Source organism: Bombus terrestris, chromosome 7 (genome assembly GCF_910591885.1).
Source record: "Bombus terrestris chromosome 7, iyBomTerr1.2, whole genome shotgun sequence".
Classification (NCBI taxonomy): domain Eukaryota; kingdom Metazoa; phylum Arthropoda; class Insecta; order Hymenoptera; family Apidae; genus Bombus; species Bombus terrestris.
This window is the reverse complement of record NC_063275.1, coordinates 20,475,841-20,498,079: the sequence shown is the minus strand read 5'-3', so window position 1 is coordinate 20,498,079 and position 22,239 is coordinate 20,475,841. Positions and strand designations below refer to the sequence as shown.

At 34.4% G+C, this 22,239-nt stretch overlaps 2 protein-coding genes across 6 annotated transcripts in view; one reads left to right on the top strand and one right to left on the bottom strand.

The window, feature by feature from the left end:
* Positions 1-22,239, top strand: part of LOC100642453 (heparan sulfate 2-O-sulfotransferase pipe) — a 123,957-nt gene that overhangs the window by 9,838 nt on the left and 91,880 nt on the right. For 2 of the 4 annotated variants that reach the window (XM_048407265.1, XM_048407264.1), the window contains exon 1: positions 17,655-18,446. The exons of the other annotated variants lie outside the window; for them this stretch is intronic. In XM_048407265.1, coding sequence (XP_048263222.1) covers positions 18,394-18,446 — 53 coding nt within the window. In that variant the 5' untranslated portion in view covers positions 17,655-18,393. Of the gene's footprint in view, positions 1-17,654; positions 18,447-22,239 lie in introns of those variants that run through there. 4 annotated transcript variants of the gene reach the window in all.
* Positions 2,082-22,239, bottom strand: part of LOC100650242 (leucine-rich repeat-containing protein 15) — a 29,074-nt gene continuing 8,916 nt past the window's right edge. The window contains exons 1-2 of one of the 2 annotated variants that reach the window (XM_048407263.1): positions 15,824-15,973; positions 2,082-4,344 (exon numbers count right to left, since the gene is read on the bottom strand). In XM_048407263.1, the coding sequence (XP_048263220.1) occupies positions 2,446-4,335 (1,890 nt within the window). In that variant the 5' untranslated portion in view covers positions 4,336-4,344; positions 15,824-15,973 and the 3' untranslated portion in view covers positions 2,082-2,445. Of the gene's footprint in view, positions 4,345-15,823; positions 15,974-22,239 lie in introns of those variants that run through there. The other variant, XM_048407262.1, reaches the window with a different exon arrangement.

The window sequence follows — 22,239 nt, the reverse complement described above, 5'->3', positions numbered from 1 at the left end:
ATTCATATGGTTATGCACATAGCTAAAAATACGGAACGTAGACGCGCAGATCTATTTTATTCTCTAAATTTCTAAGAAATACAGTATCTTGGATGTTTCGTAAACTTTTGTATTTAAGTCCTATGTATTTTGTTATATATTTTTCTACCTTTATATATTTTTCACAGTATACCGATTACATTCTAATGCAAGAGAATCTCGATTATCGGAGCACCAATTAAAGAAACAGTAGGTTCAGTCCCTTGTGACAAATATTGTTGACGCTATTGTTACATTTTTATGAAAATCTTGTTGCCCCCCTTTATTTTCTAATTCTAATTATTTCTATTTTCTATTTCTCATTATCGTATTTTATGACGAAACGTGTTATTTCATTCGCGTTATGTGTATTCCGTAACTTGAAGTACTAAACGAAATAAAATTTGGTCGAGTGTTTCTACAAACGTGACGAATAACTATCCTACTTAAAATCACTAAAGATACTTAAGATCAGTGGTGTACATGAAAAAAAATTCCATTATTCGAATAACGTGTATCATAACTAATTTATATGATCTATTGAGTTGGCAACTAAGTGACTGCGGATTTTGTCAATACCACCTAATGACAAAACCCGCAATCACTTAGTTGCCAATCAACTCAGTAGATCCTATCGTAACGAATACTCAAAATGATCGATAAATCCATTGCCGGTGATAAAATGTATCATAACTAATTTATATGATCTATTGAGTTGGTAACTAAGTGACTGCGGATTTTGTCAATACCACCTAATGACAAAACCCGCAATCACTTAGTTGCCAATCAACTCAGTAGATCCTATCGTAACGAATACTCAAAATGATCGATAAATCCATTGCCGGTGATAAAATGTATCATAACTAATTTATATGATCTATTGAGTTGGTAACTAAGTGACTGCGGATTTTGTCAATACCACCTAATGACAAAACCCGCAATCACTTAGTTGCCAATCAACTCAGTAGATCCTATCGTAACGAATACTCAAAATGATCGATAAATCCATTGCCGGTGATAAAATGTATCATAACTAATTTATATGGTCTATTGAGTTGGCAACTAAGTGACTGCGGATTTTGTCAATACCACCTAATGACAAAACCCGCAATCACTTAGTTGCCAATCAACTCAGTAGATCCTATCGTAACGAATACTCAAAATGATCGATAAATCCATCGCCGGTGATAAAATGTGCAATCATGGGTGGTTGTGCATTTTCTCAGTTATTTTTAGAATGACGGTAGTATATCTGAATTTGCTCGATTCGTCATTCCAATATAGTAATTTGCTGTCGGCAGGCATCTTAATCGAATTCAATAAATGAAAAAATATCACGATCGCTCGTTTTAGATTATATATCACTGCCGATAGATAAATAGTATATTCACGTACCATTCTACGTATTCAAGGTAACTTCAAGGTCACAAGTCAGACCTGCTTTAATGCATCTTAATATCTGCTACAGCCATAGGACGAGACAAAAGGATATTTTCGTATTTCTGCAGAGAAACAAAGGCGATAAAAATAAGAGTGTAAATTATTTATTTACATCGTATTTTTCTAAGTTACCCAGAGAGCGATCTAAATATTTTCGAGTGTCGTTTAAACACGAACAAAATAATTAGTAACAGTTGGCAATCGTTAAAATAGAAAAGTCCAATATTATTGTACATTACTAATAGAAAATTGTAAGTGGTTAAAAATGTTGAATCTTTTAGTTGAATATTTTCTTTGTATTGTGTATTTGTGTACGTATTTAGTTTGTATGAATATTGAATTTTCTGCGAATTCTTGGAATATTGAATTCTTCCAGTATATAAATCTTATTGCTAATTTGAGATCGCTATTATTGATAGTAATTTCTGCTTCATTTTCCTATTTCAATGTTTCTCTGAATTATCTTATTTCTTAATTTGCTTTACGTTTTTTTTCCTAAATTTTCAAGCTTTTGATTAAAAGCATTTCGCTTACTTTCGAGTTACAAAATGGAAAGAATTTAGGTTACAGGAGGTTTCTAGAACGCATGGAGGGAAATTTATTTGCAAATAATACGACATTCGTATTCTTCTATTCGTTTATTTCTTTTACACACTTTCCTGTTCTAAGGATTCTAAGGAAGGTGTTCTCAGGATTCTAAGGAAGGTGTTCTAAGGAAACATTCATATCACATTCCGATAGTTACAAATACATAAAGCTATTTTCGATTGCGAACCATCGATAACATAGATATCAGAAACTCGATAGAAATACTCGAAACTACCGACTATCAGAAACTATCAGAAAAAAAAAGAAACGATTCGAGGCAAAGAATTCTTTCGCCTCAACGAAGAAAAATAATATCCCAAACCTAATATCTTCGTATATGTTAAATCTATATAAATGATAAAAACGAACGTAAGTAAGTGCACGAGTCGTTGTATCTGCTTAAATATCTTCGAAAACTCCACCCTGCAGTTCCTTCAGTTGGTTATTGTAGATATACAAGAAGTTCCCTCTAACCAAACTCAGTCCATAAAGAGCGCCGTTTTGTAGCGTCTGCAGCGGATTCTTCGAAATATCCAGAATACTCAAACTTCCTAAATTCTTGCAGGAACCTTTCGGTATTTCGTTGATTTGATTCTCATTTAACCAAAGGCGTTTCAATTGAGGCAGACCTTCGTAACTGTCGCCATCGATAGTCGTCAAGGTATTGTTACTCAGATGCAAATCTCTGAGAGTAGGTAGATCGAAGGTTCCTTTTGGGATACTCGAGATTTTATTTCCAGTGAGAGACAACGTAAATCTGGGAACATTGACGAAGCTAGCCGTTTCTAGGCTGTTTATTTCGTTGAAATCGATGTGAAGGAAGTCCAAAGTCTGAGGTAGATCCGCAAAAGTGTCGGCAGTGATCTTACCCAGTTTATTCCAAGCCAGGTTCAAGTCTTTCAGACTCTCCAATTCCGAGAACGTACCCTTCTCAAGCTCTGCCAGACTATTTCGATGAAGATAAAGAGTAGTCAACTGTTTCAAATCGGAGAACGCCTGACGTTCGATATCTGTCAGGCTGTTTTTAGTAATAATCAACACCTGCAACGAATCCAATCCTTTAAATACGTTGTTCTGCAGTTTCTTAATCTTGTTGTTAGCCAGGTTTAGGTAGACCAGCCGAGGCAGATTCGAGAAAGCCGCGTCAGGAATGGCAGAGATCTGGTTTGCCGCTAATATCAGCTCTGTCAAAGTATCGGGCAAACTAGAAGCGAACGAAAGGTTTTCCAGCTGATTTCCATTAAGAAACAGGGTAGTCAAATTGGTTTTCGCGAAAGCATCATCCTCCACTTTGTCTATGAGATTGTTTCGAAGATTCAGTATCTTTAGGTACTTGTTTTCGATCACCTGGTTCCAGATACCTCTGATCCTGTTACCCATCAGATTCACATAAATCAGATCCTCGGGAAGATCGTTCAGTAGTTCCTTGGTGATTTCTGTGATCTCGTTGTTCGCAAGGTCCAAAGAAACTAACGGAAGGTATTGTAATTGGTACCATTTTTCGTGGAATCCTTTGATTCCTAATCCTCGGAGGCTGACAGATCTTTCTTTCTCGTTCACTGGTATCTCCAGACATCCATTCGCCACCTGTTTATTGTCTTCGAGTGGTTCTATAGATAGCAGTATATTATTTGGTATGCACAATTTTAACTTCTGGCCTTTCTTTATCGACGATTTCGTGGATGGCGCGAAATCCTTTAACACGTTACTGTCTGTCGCCTTTTCTATCTCTTTTTCTATTCCGTCGTTGGGTTGTTCGATATATTCCTCAGCCTTCACCTTCTCCAAGTATTTCAACTCTTCGTCGTCTTTCAGGAATGAATTCGTGAATGTCCCCGTGCTTATGCTCCAAAGAACGTTTCCTTCCGTTAATATGCTGGTGGATTTCGTTAGACCGAACAAATGTCCTCTGCGAAGGTGTATTATGGGGTTGCAGGAAATGTTCAACACCTGAAGCTTCTCCAAGCGGATGAACAAATTTTCAAGGCTGGTTAAGTTGTTCTGCGCTAAGGATAAGTATTCTAAGTTTGTCAGATTGGAGAACATGAATTGTGGAAGCGATTCGAGCGAGTTATTGGCCAAGTTCAAGGATTTTAGAGACGGTACGTTGTCGAAAGCGTTCTTTTCTAAGCGAAGAATCCCTAAGCCGGATAAATCCAGCTCGTCGATGAGTTTGTCACGGAATTGTACGTCTTTCAGGATACCATCCACCAGTTCCAAGTTGTACCCCTCTAGGGTTGGATTCAGTGGCGTCGCTAGCACCAAGGGCAAGCACAGAAGAAGAAACATTCTTAGTACCTAGGGGAGAGAAGAATTTTGTCGTTTAAAAAATGTTGCTTCGTTACGATTGATAATTTTGTTATCGACCTTATTATATGATTCTATAATTATCAGAAAACAAATTATCTGATCGAGCTTATTAGCTATTTTACTTTAAAGCTAAAATATAATTAGTTTTATACCAGGTGCCGTCTTGCACGTTACAAGTTGCAAGTTACGTACTTAGCTTTTATAATTTTATAGTTTCGCGTTGAATATGATAATCGGACGATTTATAAACCATAAAAATTGTTCGTAAAATTTCATTTGATCTGTTATCGTTATATCTGTAAGAAAATTTATCAACATGGATAATTTATAAGAATTTATGCCTTGTAAAATTCCATTAATAATATTTCCTTAATCGCGCAGGAGGCTATTAAATCTATAGAAATTTAATATATAATAAATTTAATATATCGATATAAAATTTGAGCGTATTAAACGTACAGTATCTAATGTGTAACAATGAGTGGATGATATAACATGTAGATGTGTTATGGGACGATTTGTGGAATTGTCTTTTTCGCAGATTTTGAGATATAGGGGATCGAAAAAATAGAAAAGTACGAAATTATAAGCGATAGAATCTGAAATTTTATCTTCCCGAATAAATTTGATTAGGAATTTTTAACAGATAAAATCGAAAGAAAGTAGTACAAAGATACAAAAAAAAAAAAAAGAATTTCGTATTTATAACTGCGAATTAAGCGTTTAAGAAATTACCAAAGCGAAGTGAGTAAAAGCAAAGAAAAATACACATGGGGTCTACGCGACCAGATTTTGTTTTTCTTCATTGCCTTCTCTTTTTATGGAAATGAGATAATTTATTTCACAGCTGCGTGTTATGTTTGCACGAACGTACCAGTAATATTATCGCGTCGGTAGAATATACCGACGTTGCTTTTAGCGAAAGACGTGGAAGAGGAATGACGTTTAACACGTTTTGAAATTTGTAAAATGGTATTTTTTCGACTGTTTTATGAATCCCCTGGTAACTCCGGGATTGTTGAAATTACCATAGCCCTTCTTTTACATCTTGAAGGAAACTTGCATTACGTATGGAATAACCGGTTCTACCACTTCTTGAAATCAAAGTTACGAAGCTCCGTTTATTTGTTTTCAACGACTTTTCTTTTTAAGTTTGAACAGCTTTGTGTTAGTAAGACGAGATGCTAGTCCCTGGTAAGTAATTGCGACGCGACGAGCAAAGTAAAGTCGTAGGGTGATATAAAGCTGAAAGCTGGGCGAATAAGGCTGTAAAATTTTATTACGAACTTTCAAACTTTTACAATAATAATTCCCTTTTTATTAAGATTGATATTTTATAGATGAATGCCGCGTTTTCGTATTATGAGTGAATAATAATGCAAGTTTTTATGTTATATATTTATCTCGAAAAAGTATAATTAAAAATATTTCTTCTTTTGATAATTAAGCTTCCAACAGCTTTCTCGTCCGTCTAATTTTTCATGACTATTCCGCCTTTCTTTGCTGTTTTCTCCTTATTTCCTTATCGGCTTTATGCGTCTTACGCTGTAAAAGTTTATACGTTTTTCCTACAACGTACGTATATTGTATATTTATAAAATGGTAAAAATCGTTACGATATATAAAATTTAAAACGTGATATAAGCTAAAAATTCTTAATCGTTAGCCATATACTACTAATACATTTAGTAGGGAATTAAATTTCTTCGTATAAAATTCTTCTCTTATTATGTTATTGTAAAATTTTATAGTATAATAGCGCTTTTCGAAATCTCACTATTGCCATTGCAATTATTGTAATATTTAAAATTTTATCCGAAATTTCACTTTACCATGAAGCCTGTGCGTTTATGTAATCGTAAAAGTCACTTTTAAAATTCGTTTTCTAAAAGACTACCATTTGTAACTAAGCGCGAATCGCACCAATTAATTACATTTGAAATATTTTTAATCAAATACTTCGCTTCAGTCCGATAGTTAATATTACTGTGCTCAAGATTTCGCTAAAAATTTCTACCACGAATTCTCTGCATTTAGATAAAAATAATTGTTACACTTAATTTTCTAAGTAACTATAATTATGGACCTGTTCCGAGTATAGATTTCGTTAAAAGAAACACAGTTCTATCTTGAAGAAAATTTGAAAAGTCTTATGTAACAGTATCCAAAGCAACAAAAGTAGAAAAGGACGACAAATTGAGGTAAAAGGAGAATGATTTTTCGAATCGCTTTAAATTTATCGTCAACAGTCTTTTACGTAGCTTACTTTGGATGCTATTACAAACATATTTTGTTGGAAACTCGGTCTCATTCGAAAAGGAAGAGAAATCGACGAAAAATATGTTGACCTTTAGAAGTACAAAAACGTCGGACTTCGGATGTTTCCTTCCCGTAATTAATTGGTAAAAGCAAGCAGGTATTTTCAGGGTATAATAAATTTTTAAATAAAATCTCGTCGTAATCGTAACAAAGTGTATACAAAGGTGCCTACACAAGATACCGACCAAAAGTTCGAAATCGCACACATGTTCCATAAAATCCAAGGATTTAAAAGAAAGTCGAGTTGGTCTTCCGCTTTATCTTTGAAAAATGCTAAGATACTTTCCTCATAAATACTCTTGAACTAAAGAAAATTACTAATTTCAAATTAATAATAACAAAATTAGCGATAGATTTGTCACAGCTACGATCGACAAAGCGGATCTAATTTCTGGATCGTCAGAACATACGTTCTTACCTTCGCGATTTATGCCACTCCTAGACCATATAAATATCGCCTACTCAATTTATAAACTCCGTTTATTCTAGTATATAATCCGGTATATAACAAATTTTTAAATAAATGTCTCGCATTGGCAACGAACAAACTTTACAATACCCGGGAATCGTCGAAATTCTAGGAACCACGTACTTAAAGTTACACTTTAAAAAGAAAATACAAATATTAGGTTGTCCGAAAAGTATGTTTCTTTCGCAAACGTGTTTTTTATAACAGTGCACCTTCATACAAACGTGAAACCAAGTCCATTGATCGTACGTAATTCGACAAAATAATATAAAACGAAAAACGTTGTGCGTCTATTATTTCCCCATAAAACGAAAGAAACTTTTCGGACAACCTAGCGTGTGCAATCGTCTATATACTCTGGTATACGATGGATTCTCAAATAAACGTGATCGCATCATCGCGCAAGAAAGGATCTAACGACGTGCATTGTCCTTCTTACCAGTCCTACGATCCACGATCTATCGGAATTCTAGAAAGCGCGTATCACAGTATAATATCAAGTAAATGTTCCGCCATCATATAGTAAAAAGAAGCTGCGTGACGATATAGTTGCTTACCTGAATGAGATCCGCGAGCTATGGAAATTCTAAAAACCGTGTACTTAGAACCGTAGACCGAAAAGGACTGTAGCGTTCGTCTACTCCTGGGACGTAGTTCTCTCGCAACAGGATTCCTTGGGACACGGCAATCGCGAAAACAGGTCTTGCAAGCCTTTATACCCCGTGGATTTTGCGTGTGTTCGAGGGTTCCATAGATCTGTGCACGCACGCGTCGCGATGTATGTAAGCATCAGGATTGAACAGTCTGAGTGGGAGGTGATGTTAAAGAGGACAAAAAGAGGAACGAACGTTCATGGAACTTCGTTAAAACTGGTAGCTATTAGAGACGAAATCTCGTCACGTATCGACTGTCAGGGAGCAGGAAGAACCGAAGGTACGTTACGCGACCTTCCTTGAATCGAACCGAGTGTATTATTAATTCTAATCCATTCGAGCAACCAGACTCTATAGATTTTCCCAATCTATTCGAAACAATGGCTTCTGTTGGGCTTTTCGTTGTTTCCTGCAGATTTTCTACTTGGGTTCTCTAAATTGAATCGAGAAAGACGCAGGTAGATTGCAGCATCGCCGTCGGTTTGGGGTTACGAGCTTGCTTGAATCTTACAATAGATTCCCTTTCCCTCCTTTTTATATTTTTATACTGTTACGCGAGTGTAATTTTAACGAGAATAGGGGAATGACTTTGGAAGTAGTGTTTCACAGTGTTGTCATTGTGAATTTGGCGTTGACCGCGTGGAACTTCCATGGAATTAATTTCATATGGGAAAGAAGCAAAGAGTTCAGTTCAAAATTCCACGTTATTTTATACGTATGTGATACGTGGAATTTGAAGAATGTTGCTGATGTATTAAAAAAAAAAAAAGAAAATGTATCAAAGGTTTTAAGGTACCTGGTTAAAATAGAAGTAGTAAACGTGAAAAATAAATTGATAAAATGTGAGAACGAGGAAAGTGAATTACGGTGTTGAAACAAGAATCCAAGTCCTTAAAGACTCTTCATCTTATTCGCCAAGAGAAAGTAAAACGCATTATAAAACGAATTTTATGTTGCCACGCAGGAATACTTAAAGAATTTAATTTACTTGTTCGTACATACATAGTAAGTAGTGTAGTTCGATTATTACGCTGACATTTAGTGAAAAATATATATAAGGAAAGAAATGCAATCGTTGACGAATACGACGACTTACGTTCCACACATGGAAACATCGCGTAAAGATAGGAAGAACACGCTTCCTCTATCAATAAACGAAAGAAGATATGAAGCTTTATATAGATTATCGTACGATTTTCTTTTTATATCAACAATAATCTTTTGGTATGTTTCAATTAGTATACTTTCAAATTGATTTATATATTTTTATTATTTCGGCTTATCTTCTTTTCCATGTCGCGAGAAGATTCGTTTCAAATTCAACGTGCGGTCGAGCATTTATTACGGTGTGTACTATAAACTCTTAGAGTCGTAGAGTCGTATTTCGTACAACGTCTCGCGCGATATTCTCTGCGAGAATATAGAAAAATTTGACGAAAACGAAAAAAGAAAAAGAAGAACGAGCGATACGGAACGTGCATCTTGAACGATAATTTTCCACGATAAATACTGTCCACAGTTCAAAGTACACGTTTTTGTAATCGAACCCGTAGCCTCCAGTTTCGTAAGAAAATAGTTCGAACAGAAAGTGAAGATCATAAATATTTAAAGTACCCCTGGAAATGCTTAGAATACAGATGCGCTCAAAGTTTGTGAAGAAATACGTGCACAGGAAGATACCATGCGTTCCGATCTTCTACTATTTCACCAACGTTTGTCTGTAGTCGTTACGTGAATTGATTTAATAAACGGGTCATTTCGATGTGAAAAATTGTTCCCCGTAAATGCCAGATACGATAAACAAATATCCGAATCATTATCGTGATATTTTATTTGGAAGATATCGTTACGTGCCTTCTATTTGGAAGAAAAGATAATTTACATATGGGAATAATACGTAGGAAATAAACGATTAACTGGTTTAATATATTCTAGAAACTATCAAATTTTATAGGTATTTGGATACTTTAGTCGACTTGTGGCTGATTTGTTTGAATTCGATCCAGGGAATACAAATGAACGACGAGTTAGTAATTACTAGAAGAGGCACTTACTGTGTTTTTGTGGAATCGGCACATTATACATTTAAATTACATATCGAAAGTATCTATTAACGTTATATGCATGTACCACTCATGTACACTTACTCTTTGAATATCATTGCTTTTATTACCGTTGGCAGTTTAATTGATATCGATTTAGAAGAAGCTTGTTAGTCTGACTTATAATTCAGAAATTAGAAAAATAATAAAATAATGGCTTTTCAAATTCATTCATTCATAATCTTGTAACTGAAACACACATGGTACATCAAAAGTAAACAACTGTCCAAGCGATTACTCGATTAAATACTTCCAGTCAATAGGATTGACAGTCTCTTTTCTGCTTCCTCTTAGACGACACTTTTAAGAGAAACTTATTCTATATTTTTAACAAAGATATTATACGATAAACTGTTGGATAATTTTATTAGGAAATTATATGTCATTATTTTAAGTACACTGGTGGGCGTTAACTAGTTAATTATACGGATGGTCATCGATGATGCACGTTACTTTACGATTTTATAGAATCACTAAAGTAAGATGAATGTCATTGATTAAAAAATATCGCCGTATAAATGATTATGTAACATTGTAAAATGAAAACCGTGCTATTCAACAGTAGAACATTTGTGTTATAGCATAAAGTTAAGTATCATGACATTATTTGTGGTTTTCAAGGCAAAAACTATAAAATCCTCGTTATGGTCGATGTGTTAAGATAATATGCTTTAGATAATTGCAATAAATGACGAAAGGAACATATAAGAACAGAAGACGAAGAATGAAATTCGCTATATTTCAAGTTTTATATGGTTTTAATGAAGTTACCTGGAAATTTTTATGGCAATCCAACTGACAACAAATATGTTGCGACAGTGCATTATCCAGTGAATTAGATAGAGTTTTTATAGAATTTTATTACGAGTATATTCGTGATAGATCAGTTAAAAATGTTGTAATTAATTTAACGAGTAAGAGTCATTTTAACAAACTTTTATAGCACACTTAAAAGGATTAATAAATGAAATCTGTAAATATATAAGTAAATATGAAACTTTTGGACTTTATAGTTTGTATTATTTTCGTGTCTCAGAGAAATTGTAATAGAAATGTAAAATTCGGCCGGTCTCAACCGTATGAAGCAATATTATTGAAATTAAGTAGCTACGTTTTTACGATTTTCATCATCAAATATATCCATCCCTATTTTTAATTTTCATATGAGAATACATAATTAGCGTTTAAAAGCCATACAGGTGTCACTTGATGGAACTGATCAAACTGATCAGTTCAACAAAACAATGGAAAATGAGAAACTTATGAGTTTACTTCTTCTCAGTATCGCACACATATAGACCACATATAATGTAATACACAGATAGACAAATACGTGGATTTGGCTAAATTTATCAATCGCGTGTTCCAAAAATTGTACACAAGCATAAATTATTGCTTCTCTTACAGGAATATAAAGAGAAATAAAAAATGGAATAGTTAATTCGTAATCAGACCCTGCATATACTTATTTGCGCTGATACTTCGTACCTTGTATAAATATATTCAAGCATACCATACGGTGAATACTATATACCAACCAGACGTGATTATAAAATGTAAATATTAGGAAATATAAATCGAAGAAGAACCAACGTCTCGACCATACACCAACACGAATATCTCTGTTGCAACGACAAATATAAATACTGCCAAATAATGGAACTATGCATTCGACCAATGCAAATCTACATATTGACTTAATCTCTCTATGCAATTAAACGTTAAACCAATCAATTCTCGAGCCACGTATCGCTTCAACGACACCGCGCATTTAAATATGGAGATAATTGAAGATCGCCATATAACAAAAGTTCTACTACCAATACTAAACCTAATAAACTCTCCTAAAACTAAAACCAAATAAGATATAGCAACCCATAGTGAAAATAGCGAAACCTACAAGTACGTACATCCAGTGATTTGACTCGGTTCGACAAGCATCCTCGAAGGTACTCGTCCGTCTAGAAATAAATTCTTGGTCGGCAGGCGGTATTTCTACGACCAATTTGAAATGTTCGTGACCAGGCAGGAGGGACGGTAGAGTCCTATCCTCGGGGTCGACGTACTTCCGCAAGTGGAAAAAATGCCACGTCGCGGAGGTGAGAACCACTGGATCGCAGCGGACCGCGGTTATTACACTGTTACAAGGGTAGGCGAAAAGTTTCGAGTAAGCCTCGTTGCTCTCTCACGGTGGTTGTATGTATACCGCGTGTATACGTTGTACGTAAAAAGGGAGAAAAAAGCTCATGTCCGATACGTTTGGACGGCGTCGAGTTAATTAAGTTTGCGCGTACGCCGCGCTCGAGATCGGATGCGGCGCATCGAAACATAGCCGAAGGGCTTCGAATACCGAAAGGGTCTGTGAATTATCTTCCGCCAACGATCGTTTCTCGTTTTTCTTGCACGGCACGCTCGTGAGAATCGCTTTATAATCGCAGAGCGGAATGAATGAATCGCAAACGTTTCGAACCAGTCGGAGAAACAGATTTACGCGGGAATTACACAGGTTTCCCCGGGTTTTATGCCGATGGTCGTTCGACGTTGTTGAATGTAGTTGGTAGTTTGGTGGATACACTTTTCTCGTGTCGGTCAGCGTGTCAAAACGATAAGAGAATTTTAATTTGCTAATCGCATCTGTTATCTACAAATGTGTGCGATCGTGGAATGAAAAGTTTCTTTTTAGAAGCATCTAAATCGACATCACGTTCATATTGAAAAATAAAAGCGGATTGCAGATGTATAGTATGCTCGTAGAAATACTTGAAAATTTACTGGAAATGTTTTTTATTAGGAGATAATATATTTTGAGGATCATTCTTTCTTAGTTTTTCGTTATTTTATTACATCGTTAAAAGGACGAGGATATGGAATTATTCAATTAGCATTAAATATTTGCTGCAAACATGTTCGCAGTAAATTTTAACTTCTAACATCGTCACGGTAGTTGTATCTTTCGTAGTTTTACGAGTTGATAACACAGGTATACAGGATCATGTAAATATTAGAACTTTTGTAGGTAACTTTTGTGAATATATTGTGTGTATTATAGGAAACATTTTGAAACTTTATCCACACTGTTATGACTATATTGGTAAAGTTTGAAACAAATATTGAAATATACGTAGAAATCACAATATGTTTGGAGCAAGTATATGTTTCGCAGAGCGACAAAAGTACTTAAACAATCAATTACCCATTATATTAATAAACTTCAATATTCAGTAGGACCACATTGAACATTTATTATACATATATTCTATTATATACTAATTCTTTTATTCGATATACGTGTATGCAATAAGTATCTTGCAATTTCTCCATACATTTTCAGATTTGTTTCAAATTGTACCAATGTAACCATGACAATTGTGTCTCATCGCAGTGCTAATGAAATTTCAAAATGTTTTGTATAACGCATAAAATATGGACATAAAAATTTTCTACGCCAACTGTTTGAATATTTTCGCGAAGTCGTGCATTTATGTCCGTAGCAATTTTCCATGTTAAATGTTCAAATATTTTCGTTAGTCATAGTTTATTACATTTACATCAATATTGTTCAATATACTCGTTTATCAATTCGATTCGATGGCGTTTGCATAATTTATACGACCAATAATTTCACAGGTCGTTTATTAGGTATTTTTTAATCAGACCAGATCAATAATCGTGACCGAGAATGTGAGATCGACACAGCTGACGAGAAACGCGATTCGCGTGAGTTAGGTAACTAAAAAGTGTTAATTATTTTCGGGAAATTTGTAGGAACGCCGAAATACACAGTAAATCAATTTGGTTCTTGGTTCGGCGAACGTCTTATTAAAGATTTTAACGCAGCGTGGAATCACCGCTAGTGGAATTAATTTTAATCACGTTTGTTCGTGACAGATATGGATGAACGAAAATTATTACTTGTTGCTGCTCGTTATATAGTACGCTGTTCGTGTGAGCTTCTGTAAATGATGGCTATGTTTTGTATAAAAAAATCACGAACAGAAAAGAAGAAAAAGAAATAGGAGAATATCGGAAAATTGGGCAAATATTTTTGCAATTAATCGATTGCTACGATTCTGAAGGACTTTGTATTATAATCTATAATTCGAAGTAGGGAAAATTAACACGAAATTTTACAATAAAATAGAATGTCACAAGCTTTTTGCAATTAATCCAGATATGCCTGAATTTTTAACGTTGTGCCGTATTTTAAAATAATTTCTTCTTATTTTCTGTTTACTTGGGTGCAAAATGGAACGTACTAATTAAACGTTTATTAATGTCCAATCATACCAAAGGATATGGCGTTATGTGGACAGTGCTGCAAAAATCACGAGATATAATAAGATCATCTTGCAATCATCTTTGTAGAAGAATAACGAACATATCTAGGTTAAGGTAAAAACAAGAATTTTTAGATTTTTCTATGGGATATCTTGCCTTGCATCACTCGCTACTATTAATTCGAATAAATATAAAGGATTCTTGCTTTCTTCATACCTATTTTCTCTTCTGTCATTAATAATTGACTAGGTTGCTTCTGGCATACGTAATACTAAGCCAATTAATGTGTTAATCCTCTAAAATACTTCTAAAGATTAAAGAAATTAAAGAAAGTGGTTGAAGGAAGGAATTCAATTTTATCTAATCGCAAGGAGATTATGCTTTATCACTGCAACGGCAGACTGCACGCCTCAGTGCAGAGAGAAAATAAGCTCCACCAGCTGAATTGAATCATTGTAACGTATCCGTCATATAGTCCGGCTGTAGCTTTCTCCGATTTTTATTTACTTCGTGCATTACAAAACAATTGAGATGGAGAGAAATTCCAGATGTTTGAAGAAAAGTCAATTATATTTCCATTTTGTAAGCAAAAATTAAATACATTTAATTAATAGGGCTATCTGAATTTCATAAACACATAACGAAAACATTGTTAAAAATAATGACAATTATGTAAGTAACCAAATAAATTACTTTTAGTAAAATAATATTCACAATCATTTTATGTTTATGGTAAAATTTCACAGATCTTTTATATTCGATATCTAGATTTATTAAATAAAATTTATGTTTGGAATAATTTCTCTTCGCAGATTCCCAAGTTCATTTGCGTTACATTTTTAATATACACCATATATAGTCCTTAATGATATTGCATAGTCGCGTTAAAATACTTATTAATTAGTTCGAAAAAGAATGGCTAATAGAGAAAATTTCCCAGCTTCAAAATTTTTCTCTGATTATTATATTTTATTATAAATTTGTATGAAACTACCAGCTTCAGAGAGGATTACATACTTGGTTACGACGAGACACGTCAATATCTATGTAACATCTTGACAAGGGTCAACACGATTTTCCATCGTGCCGTCAACGTACAGGCGATTAGATCTTTCCATTTTTAATTTGCTAATAAACGTTCTTTAAGCTATCTGTCTACTAATTGGCTGTTTGTAGATTAATTATCGTTGACTTTATTCAGTAACTTCCTACAGGATAAGTTGGAGATTTTTACCCTCTTTCTACATAAGATATCCTGTTGTAATTCTTAATTAAATTTTAATGATGTGAATAACGAACATTTATGAATTAAACATAATTATCATTAAAATTCTATACTTGTCTTTACAACGTTCTTTGGTTATGAAATTATTTAAAATCAAACTTTGCTTTCGTTGTTATATACGATACTTTACTTTCTAATAATGAGAACATTTAATAAATAAACACGAAGCTTCGATATCGTAAAAATTGTATCATACAGCAGGACTTATTCTTTACGTAACTCTTTTTTTCTTGCTTCTATGAAAATCATTAATTACGAAATTGTACAACGTTGCATCACATTGCTTAAAATTATATTTCGCCCTTTCTTCAGTACTTTTCGATAAAGGAAAGGTTGGATAATTAAAATATAAGTGTCTTACGACTTGGTAAGGACGAAACGCAGCACCTTTCCCTTCTTTTGATGTTTGGCTTATCCAATCAAGATCTTTTTTATTTGGTAGAATGATTAACGTGCGAGAGGATTGTACAACTAATAACACAATAGAACGGCCAACTCTTCGATGGTTACGACACTTTTAAAGCATAGCTTATCTGAAATCGATCGTATTATCAGCACTTCGTGGTTAGTTACCTCGAGATACCTTTTTCCAAACAATATTAGATTTATGATAATAAATATATACATTTTGTGTACTTTCTCCGAGAAGATACGTTCAACACTAATTAAGGATATTCCCAGAAGGATGAAACGAGGTTTGCTTCTAGAGAAAGACAAATGTGCAAGATATCATAAATTTTTTAATAGCTAGACGATATGATTTTATACTTCCAAAGACTAATATTTAAGTGTCAAATGTTTTCTTAATGACGTATAGTTATGCTATAATGAAAATTCTTTTAAAGTTCTCGAAAGTTTCAACTGGATTATTATTTGACGATTTATTTATAATTCCTTTAATACAAACTTCTCCCTACTTTACGTTTTATGAACATAACTCGAATACTTTATAACAGAATTTTCTAAACTTATCAACGTATTTTGAGAAATTAATTGTCTTTTTCTTAATTGAAATTGAAATTTTTCTAAAATTTGTAAATTAAACTTTCTTCGAATTTTCAAATTGACTAGCGATATAAATAATGCAATATAAATGAGAAATTTTAACATAAAACAAGAAATACAGAGACAGATACACATCTGTCTAGGAATTTTAAACACTCTGACTAGAAATTTTTGTTCTTATCAGACCATTATCAAAATTAAAGTTTAATTAAAGTTCAGGTACTTACTCAGAAGCCTGGTAAATGCGAAACTCACCTAATCAGCATCCTATCTCACTTCGAACGCCACTTGTAATTATCAAGTGTGTTTCAACAGAACGTCAAATTCCACCTAACTTTAGAGCGCTCTGAAACAATACCCTCCGGACGCATTATCATCGTCCAACTCTAAATATCATCCTCTTTCAAACAACAACAAAACTCCCCAAAATTTCCACGGGCCATTTCGAAGTAAACCATTAAATTTCCATTCAATAAGCACTTTAACAAATTCAGATAAACCATTGCAAGCTACACGTACCCATTACGGTCGAATTATTAGATCGATCGGGAAGCTTTTGTCTTTTTTATTCTTAGAAAACAAAGAAATCAGTTGCCTTAATTGAACTTTGTATAAATGGTACATCAAACAGTATAGAACATGTAGTATAGCATAAAGATGTTTATAAACTTGTGAAAATACTAGTAAATGATACGAATAATCTGAATATTTAAATAAACATAATATAACGTTATATTACATTGCATAATTAGGTATTTACCTAATAAAATAAAATACAGTGGCTACGCAAATTATTCGTACACCACTGTATTTATTTCTTGTATAACTAACTAATTAAGTCTAAGTTCATTAAATTTCATACCAGTTACTAATGGCTTCGATTACAAAAATTCGATGCTACTAAAATGAAACGTACTATGAAACAAAAAAAGAAAAGAAAAAAGAAGAAATCCTCTCGTTAGAAAATAAGGACACGTACAAATGCTTTTTACATCTATTGTAATACAAAATGAAAAAATCATCGGGAATAGCGTCTAGCTGCCGGATCTTTCCGTGGTCGAAGGCAAGTTCGGGGTCGAGCACCTTTTTGCACCGGCTATCTTCCAGGAAAGTGGCGCCTTTCTCGCGGCGAAAGAGGTCGGTGGAGAGGGCCACAGCGGCGGCGGCGGCGGCACAGCGAATGTGGAGTAGAATCGCATTACGAGCAGGCTGAGTAACGGAGCGGGCGCGGAGCAGAGCGTATCGCGTGTCGTCTCCTCGTTGACGAGCGGTGTTCTCGCGCGGAATATTCCTAGTGCTCGTCAGTCGCGTGCTGACCAGCCAGCTTACCGTGCGTACTGCTCGAAAGTCTTCTCGCTAATACCGTCACCGAGTCAGCTGTCTCGTGTTCCAATTTCAAATTCATCACAGAAACTCTTCGCGATAATTGATACAACGATTCTCGATCTCATCCACGTGTCGAATCTATACGATAGAAATCGAGAATTTAGCATACAATAGTAATATAACTTATAATATAATCCTTGATATTATAACGCAACGTAAAAATTATATATAGGCACTATTAAGAAATTTACTTACGATTAGAAAGACGACAATCCGTACAGGTATATTTGAAGTGAAGTACATGTCTGAATGGTCTAGTTGATCGATTATGAACGGTTAACGAGGACGAGGAACGCGTGTGCGAACGATCGATCGAATCGGCTCGTAGGGTGGCGTTGGAAGTTTCAGTGATCGATTGGAACGATAACGCGGCGTGGATCCGGCTAACCGGTCGAAGGGAGGAACGTACATGAGCTCGATCGACGTTCGTTGCTTCTTGATGAGTCGCGTTCGACCGTCTCGGATCTGAGGATCCGATCGACATCGAAGGGCCCCGCATTGTACCCTCGATTGAACTTCGACAGGGTGGAGAGAAGAAACATGATGCTGAACGACAGCGCGTGGAAGCACAGGCGGGTGCCTGTCCCGAAGAGGTTAGTTTCATTCGGTTCATTCTAACCCCCTTGTTGTATTTCGTTCTGGTATTTCTTTGACAAAATATAACAGATCTACCGTGGAATGAGCTTACTTTATTTACGATACCTGTAGTATACTTTATCTAAGTATTTTTGTTTCAATAAGAGATTATATCACGTAGTACATTGTCGTTGGATTAAGTGGACGTTTATGGAGATTTATATTTTAACGGATTGATGAAGTACCTAACCTAAATAGAGATTTATTTCATTAGATTTTAAAAAACCTACTATATACTGTAAGAGATATTTTGCCTTGGATATTTTGACGTACGATGGGTGTTTTGTAGATTGTAAATTTTCTACAAATGTGTAAATTTCTATAGTTCAATTGTGACAGTACATTTGTAATGTATAACGTTATACCTTCTTAATACGATGTTATTGAAAATAATTCTCAATACGAAGTGATGGTTTTTGGTACAGGTGTCGCAGTGATAACCTCGTTCTTTCGTATTTTCAGATTTGTTGTATTTTATCAGAACACACTAGGTAGTCTGTGCATCAATTTCTTTGATTTCGTCGTAGTATATGTTACCTGCCATTTGACTCTATCGCGTATGTGTTTTAGCGTAACCCAAACATAACCTAATTGTGCTTTCTTATCGTTAAAAAAATTTGTTATATAAAAAGATATAAAAGAATCAACGTTAACGCGCATATTATTTCAACTTTATGCTACAGTTCTTAAAATATTACAAGTCTTCTTATTCATTGAGACGAAAGAGGAAATAGAACATGAAATTTTGAGGAACGTCGTTGCAGCGTTAATTTGTCTTTTGTATCGAAAGTAGATTGACTAAAATACGATATCATCTCGTATATCGATCTGTCGCAGAAATTACCCACTAGGTCGTCTATGTATCATCGTACGAACTTTAGGTGTGAATTTTAGGACTCCTAATTTCTTTTTTACCTAATTCTCTATACAGTATGCATATTCCTAATTTTTCAAGGAATTTTTTCTTTTCTCTATTGTACTGTTGTACTGTTGAGTTAACCCTTTACGTTCCATTAAAATCCCTGCAGCGACATTGACATTGTGAAAATTGTTTATTTATTTTACTTTTGATTTATTTCTACCGATTATTCGGCGCATGTATAATATTAAAATTTGTATTATAAAAATAAAATAAATAAATTATAATATACATATAAGACGATATTAAAATTTTACAACTTGTTTGAGATAAAATTCGAATAATTCTATCTTTATATAAAACACTGTCGGATGGTTAAATTTGTTCAAAGAACATAAGCTTCCTTAGTTTACCGATATATACTCTCAGTCGTACAATTTTCCGTGTTTTATTGTTGAAACGGTAACTATGATTGCTCCCAAGTAATTCTGTTTAACTGTTTGTCGCTCCAGGCGACTACTATGTCACTGAACATTTACCACTGGCTGTGGTTCTTTATGTGATAATAAGTTTATTTAGTAAATGTCCTTTTTCATTATTTACGAGAAAAGCAATCAGTCTAAATCTAAAGATTAAAGGGAACATTATAAATATCTATTTAAATGAAAAATAAAATTCCAGAATTTACCAAAATAATTCTGATAAATCGATAATCATGATAAATGATAACCAAGTAATATAACAATTTATTAATTTCATATTTAATAATTTTCATTATTTTTATACTCAAACTGTGGCTTCCATCCTAAATTGCCAAATCGCTGATAATTGATAAAATAAGTTTTTGATTCCTTATTTCTCAAAGCATCCCCTTTTCAATCTATCAATCGTTAAAACAGTGAAATTCAATGGTTTAGTACAAGAATTCTTATATTTCCCAAGAGATTTCTTTATCTTTGTATCCAAGAAGTAACTTTCACTTCGGTTAATCGAAATAATCGATTGTCAATTCGCAAGGAATAGCTTTTATTGTTAAACTAGTAAACTTCCAACAATTCTATAACATAATTCTTTATTTTTACACGCGAAAGATAGCTATACTTATTAATTAAAATAATCGATATTCACTTTCAGAAAACTATTTCTATTCTTGGTCGACGATCTAATGAAATTTCGTCGATTCTAAAAAGTAGACAGTCGCCATCGATCGTACCACGACTCTCTCATTCCATAAAAATTTGTTTTCATTTTTGCATCCAGAAACAAGATAGCTTTCCTCCTATCGAAATATTTTCGTAGAATTCGCATTTCATGATAATTTCGCTACCTGCTAATATTCGCATTAACGTGATTCTCTTTCAATGCTATTAAAACTTGTTAGAAGGCACGATTATCAAAAATGATACAAACGTCGAACGATCCAATTAGAAGATACTTTGCATGGTCAATTACATCGTTTACTACTTTGATCCTTCAATTGTCACTGTAACAGCCTGCGAAAAAACTTAGAAGCTCGACGACTATGACAAACAATAATCGAATGTTATCGTTCCTCGTCTAAAAGCGATAAACTACTTTACTTTTGCATTTCAAAGGTAATCTCCATCCCTAATTGTCGTGGCAATAAAACACTCCGAATGGTAATAGCCTTACAATTATGACAAATCGTTCTTAGGTGATGTAATCATGCAGTAAACCATTGAATATTCATCATAGTGATATCCCGGTGCGTTAGTACGCGTTTCGATTGAACTCTATCAGGGGCGAAGCGAGAAAACGGTTGATGAATCGTCGTTGGTCCGGGCACAAGGCGCGAGAGCCGAGATCTCGTGTCTCGAATCGATTTATCAGCCGGCATTCGACGCGTTAAAATACTTAACCCCGGAATACCCGGCGGGTTCAACAAACGAATACGAAACTTCTGTTAATAGATACCTGCGCGTTTTGCTATCACATCGGCCGGCCGAGCTAGATTTATAGTCGAAGATCAAGGTTTTCTCTATTTTTTTCAACTAGCTTGTGAATTATTAACAACTCTCGAATAGACCTCCGTCGTGATCTCTGGCTCAAAGATTTGATACAGAGAGAAATAGAGGGAGAGAGAGAGAGAGAGAGAGGGAGAGAAACACGTTCAAGTAGTATATTGGTTGTTATCGAGAGGTTGATTGAGGTTCATTCGGTTCTCCGATTTTTGCCATCCTACGTTAAAGTCTGACGAGATTCTTCATTTCGTGTGTCTGTGATTGCGTACGTGTTCGGTTCAGTAGTAGCATCGAAGAAATCGATTATTGTCGTTAGGGGATTGATGCTCGTCTTCCGTTAGGTTTGGATTCTTTTAATAACAGATTTAATTAGGATTTTTTAAACAGCAGATTCGATTTGGATTTTTTGTCAATATGAAACCCGGTACGAAGTACGAGAACAACGCGAAAGACTACAATTGATACAAATCCATAGATTCAAAAGTAAATCAATACAAAAATTATTTTACTCCAAATGTTACGCTTTAATTTTACGCCTTTCCTTGTCTTTAATATGATAAGTTGTTGAAAATGAAACTTGCAATTTCTTCCAAACCACTGGATTTTCAATCATATTACCTTAATACCATTTTACGTGCAACGAAGAAATGATTTTGCTCTGTGCAGAAAGGAATATATGCTCCGTTTAAAGGAATAGCGCAACTGCAGAATACACATGTATCATTGCACTCGCGAAAAAGATACAGTCGTGAAAACGTGTAGCCCTCCTTGAATCATTCATCTCTTGTCACCAATGTTATCCTCCAATTTCAACCAAACGAAAGAAATATAGCCTGTCCCATAAAAGTACAACCTTCATGTTCACATTTCCCTTGTCTTTCGTACGATAAATTTTACGACCTTAAAGTT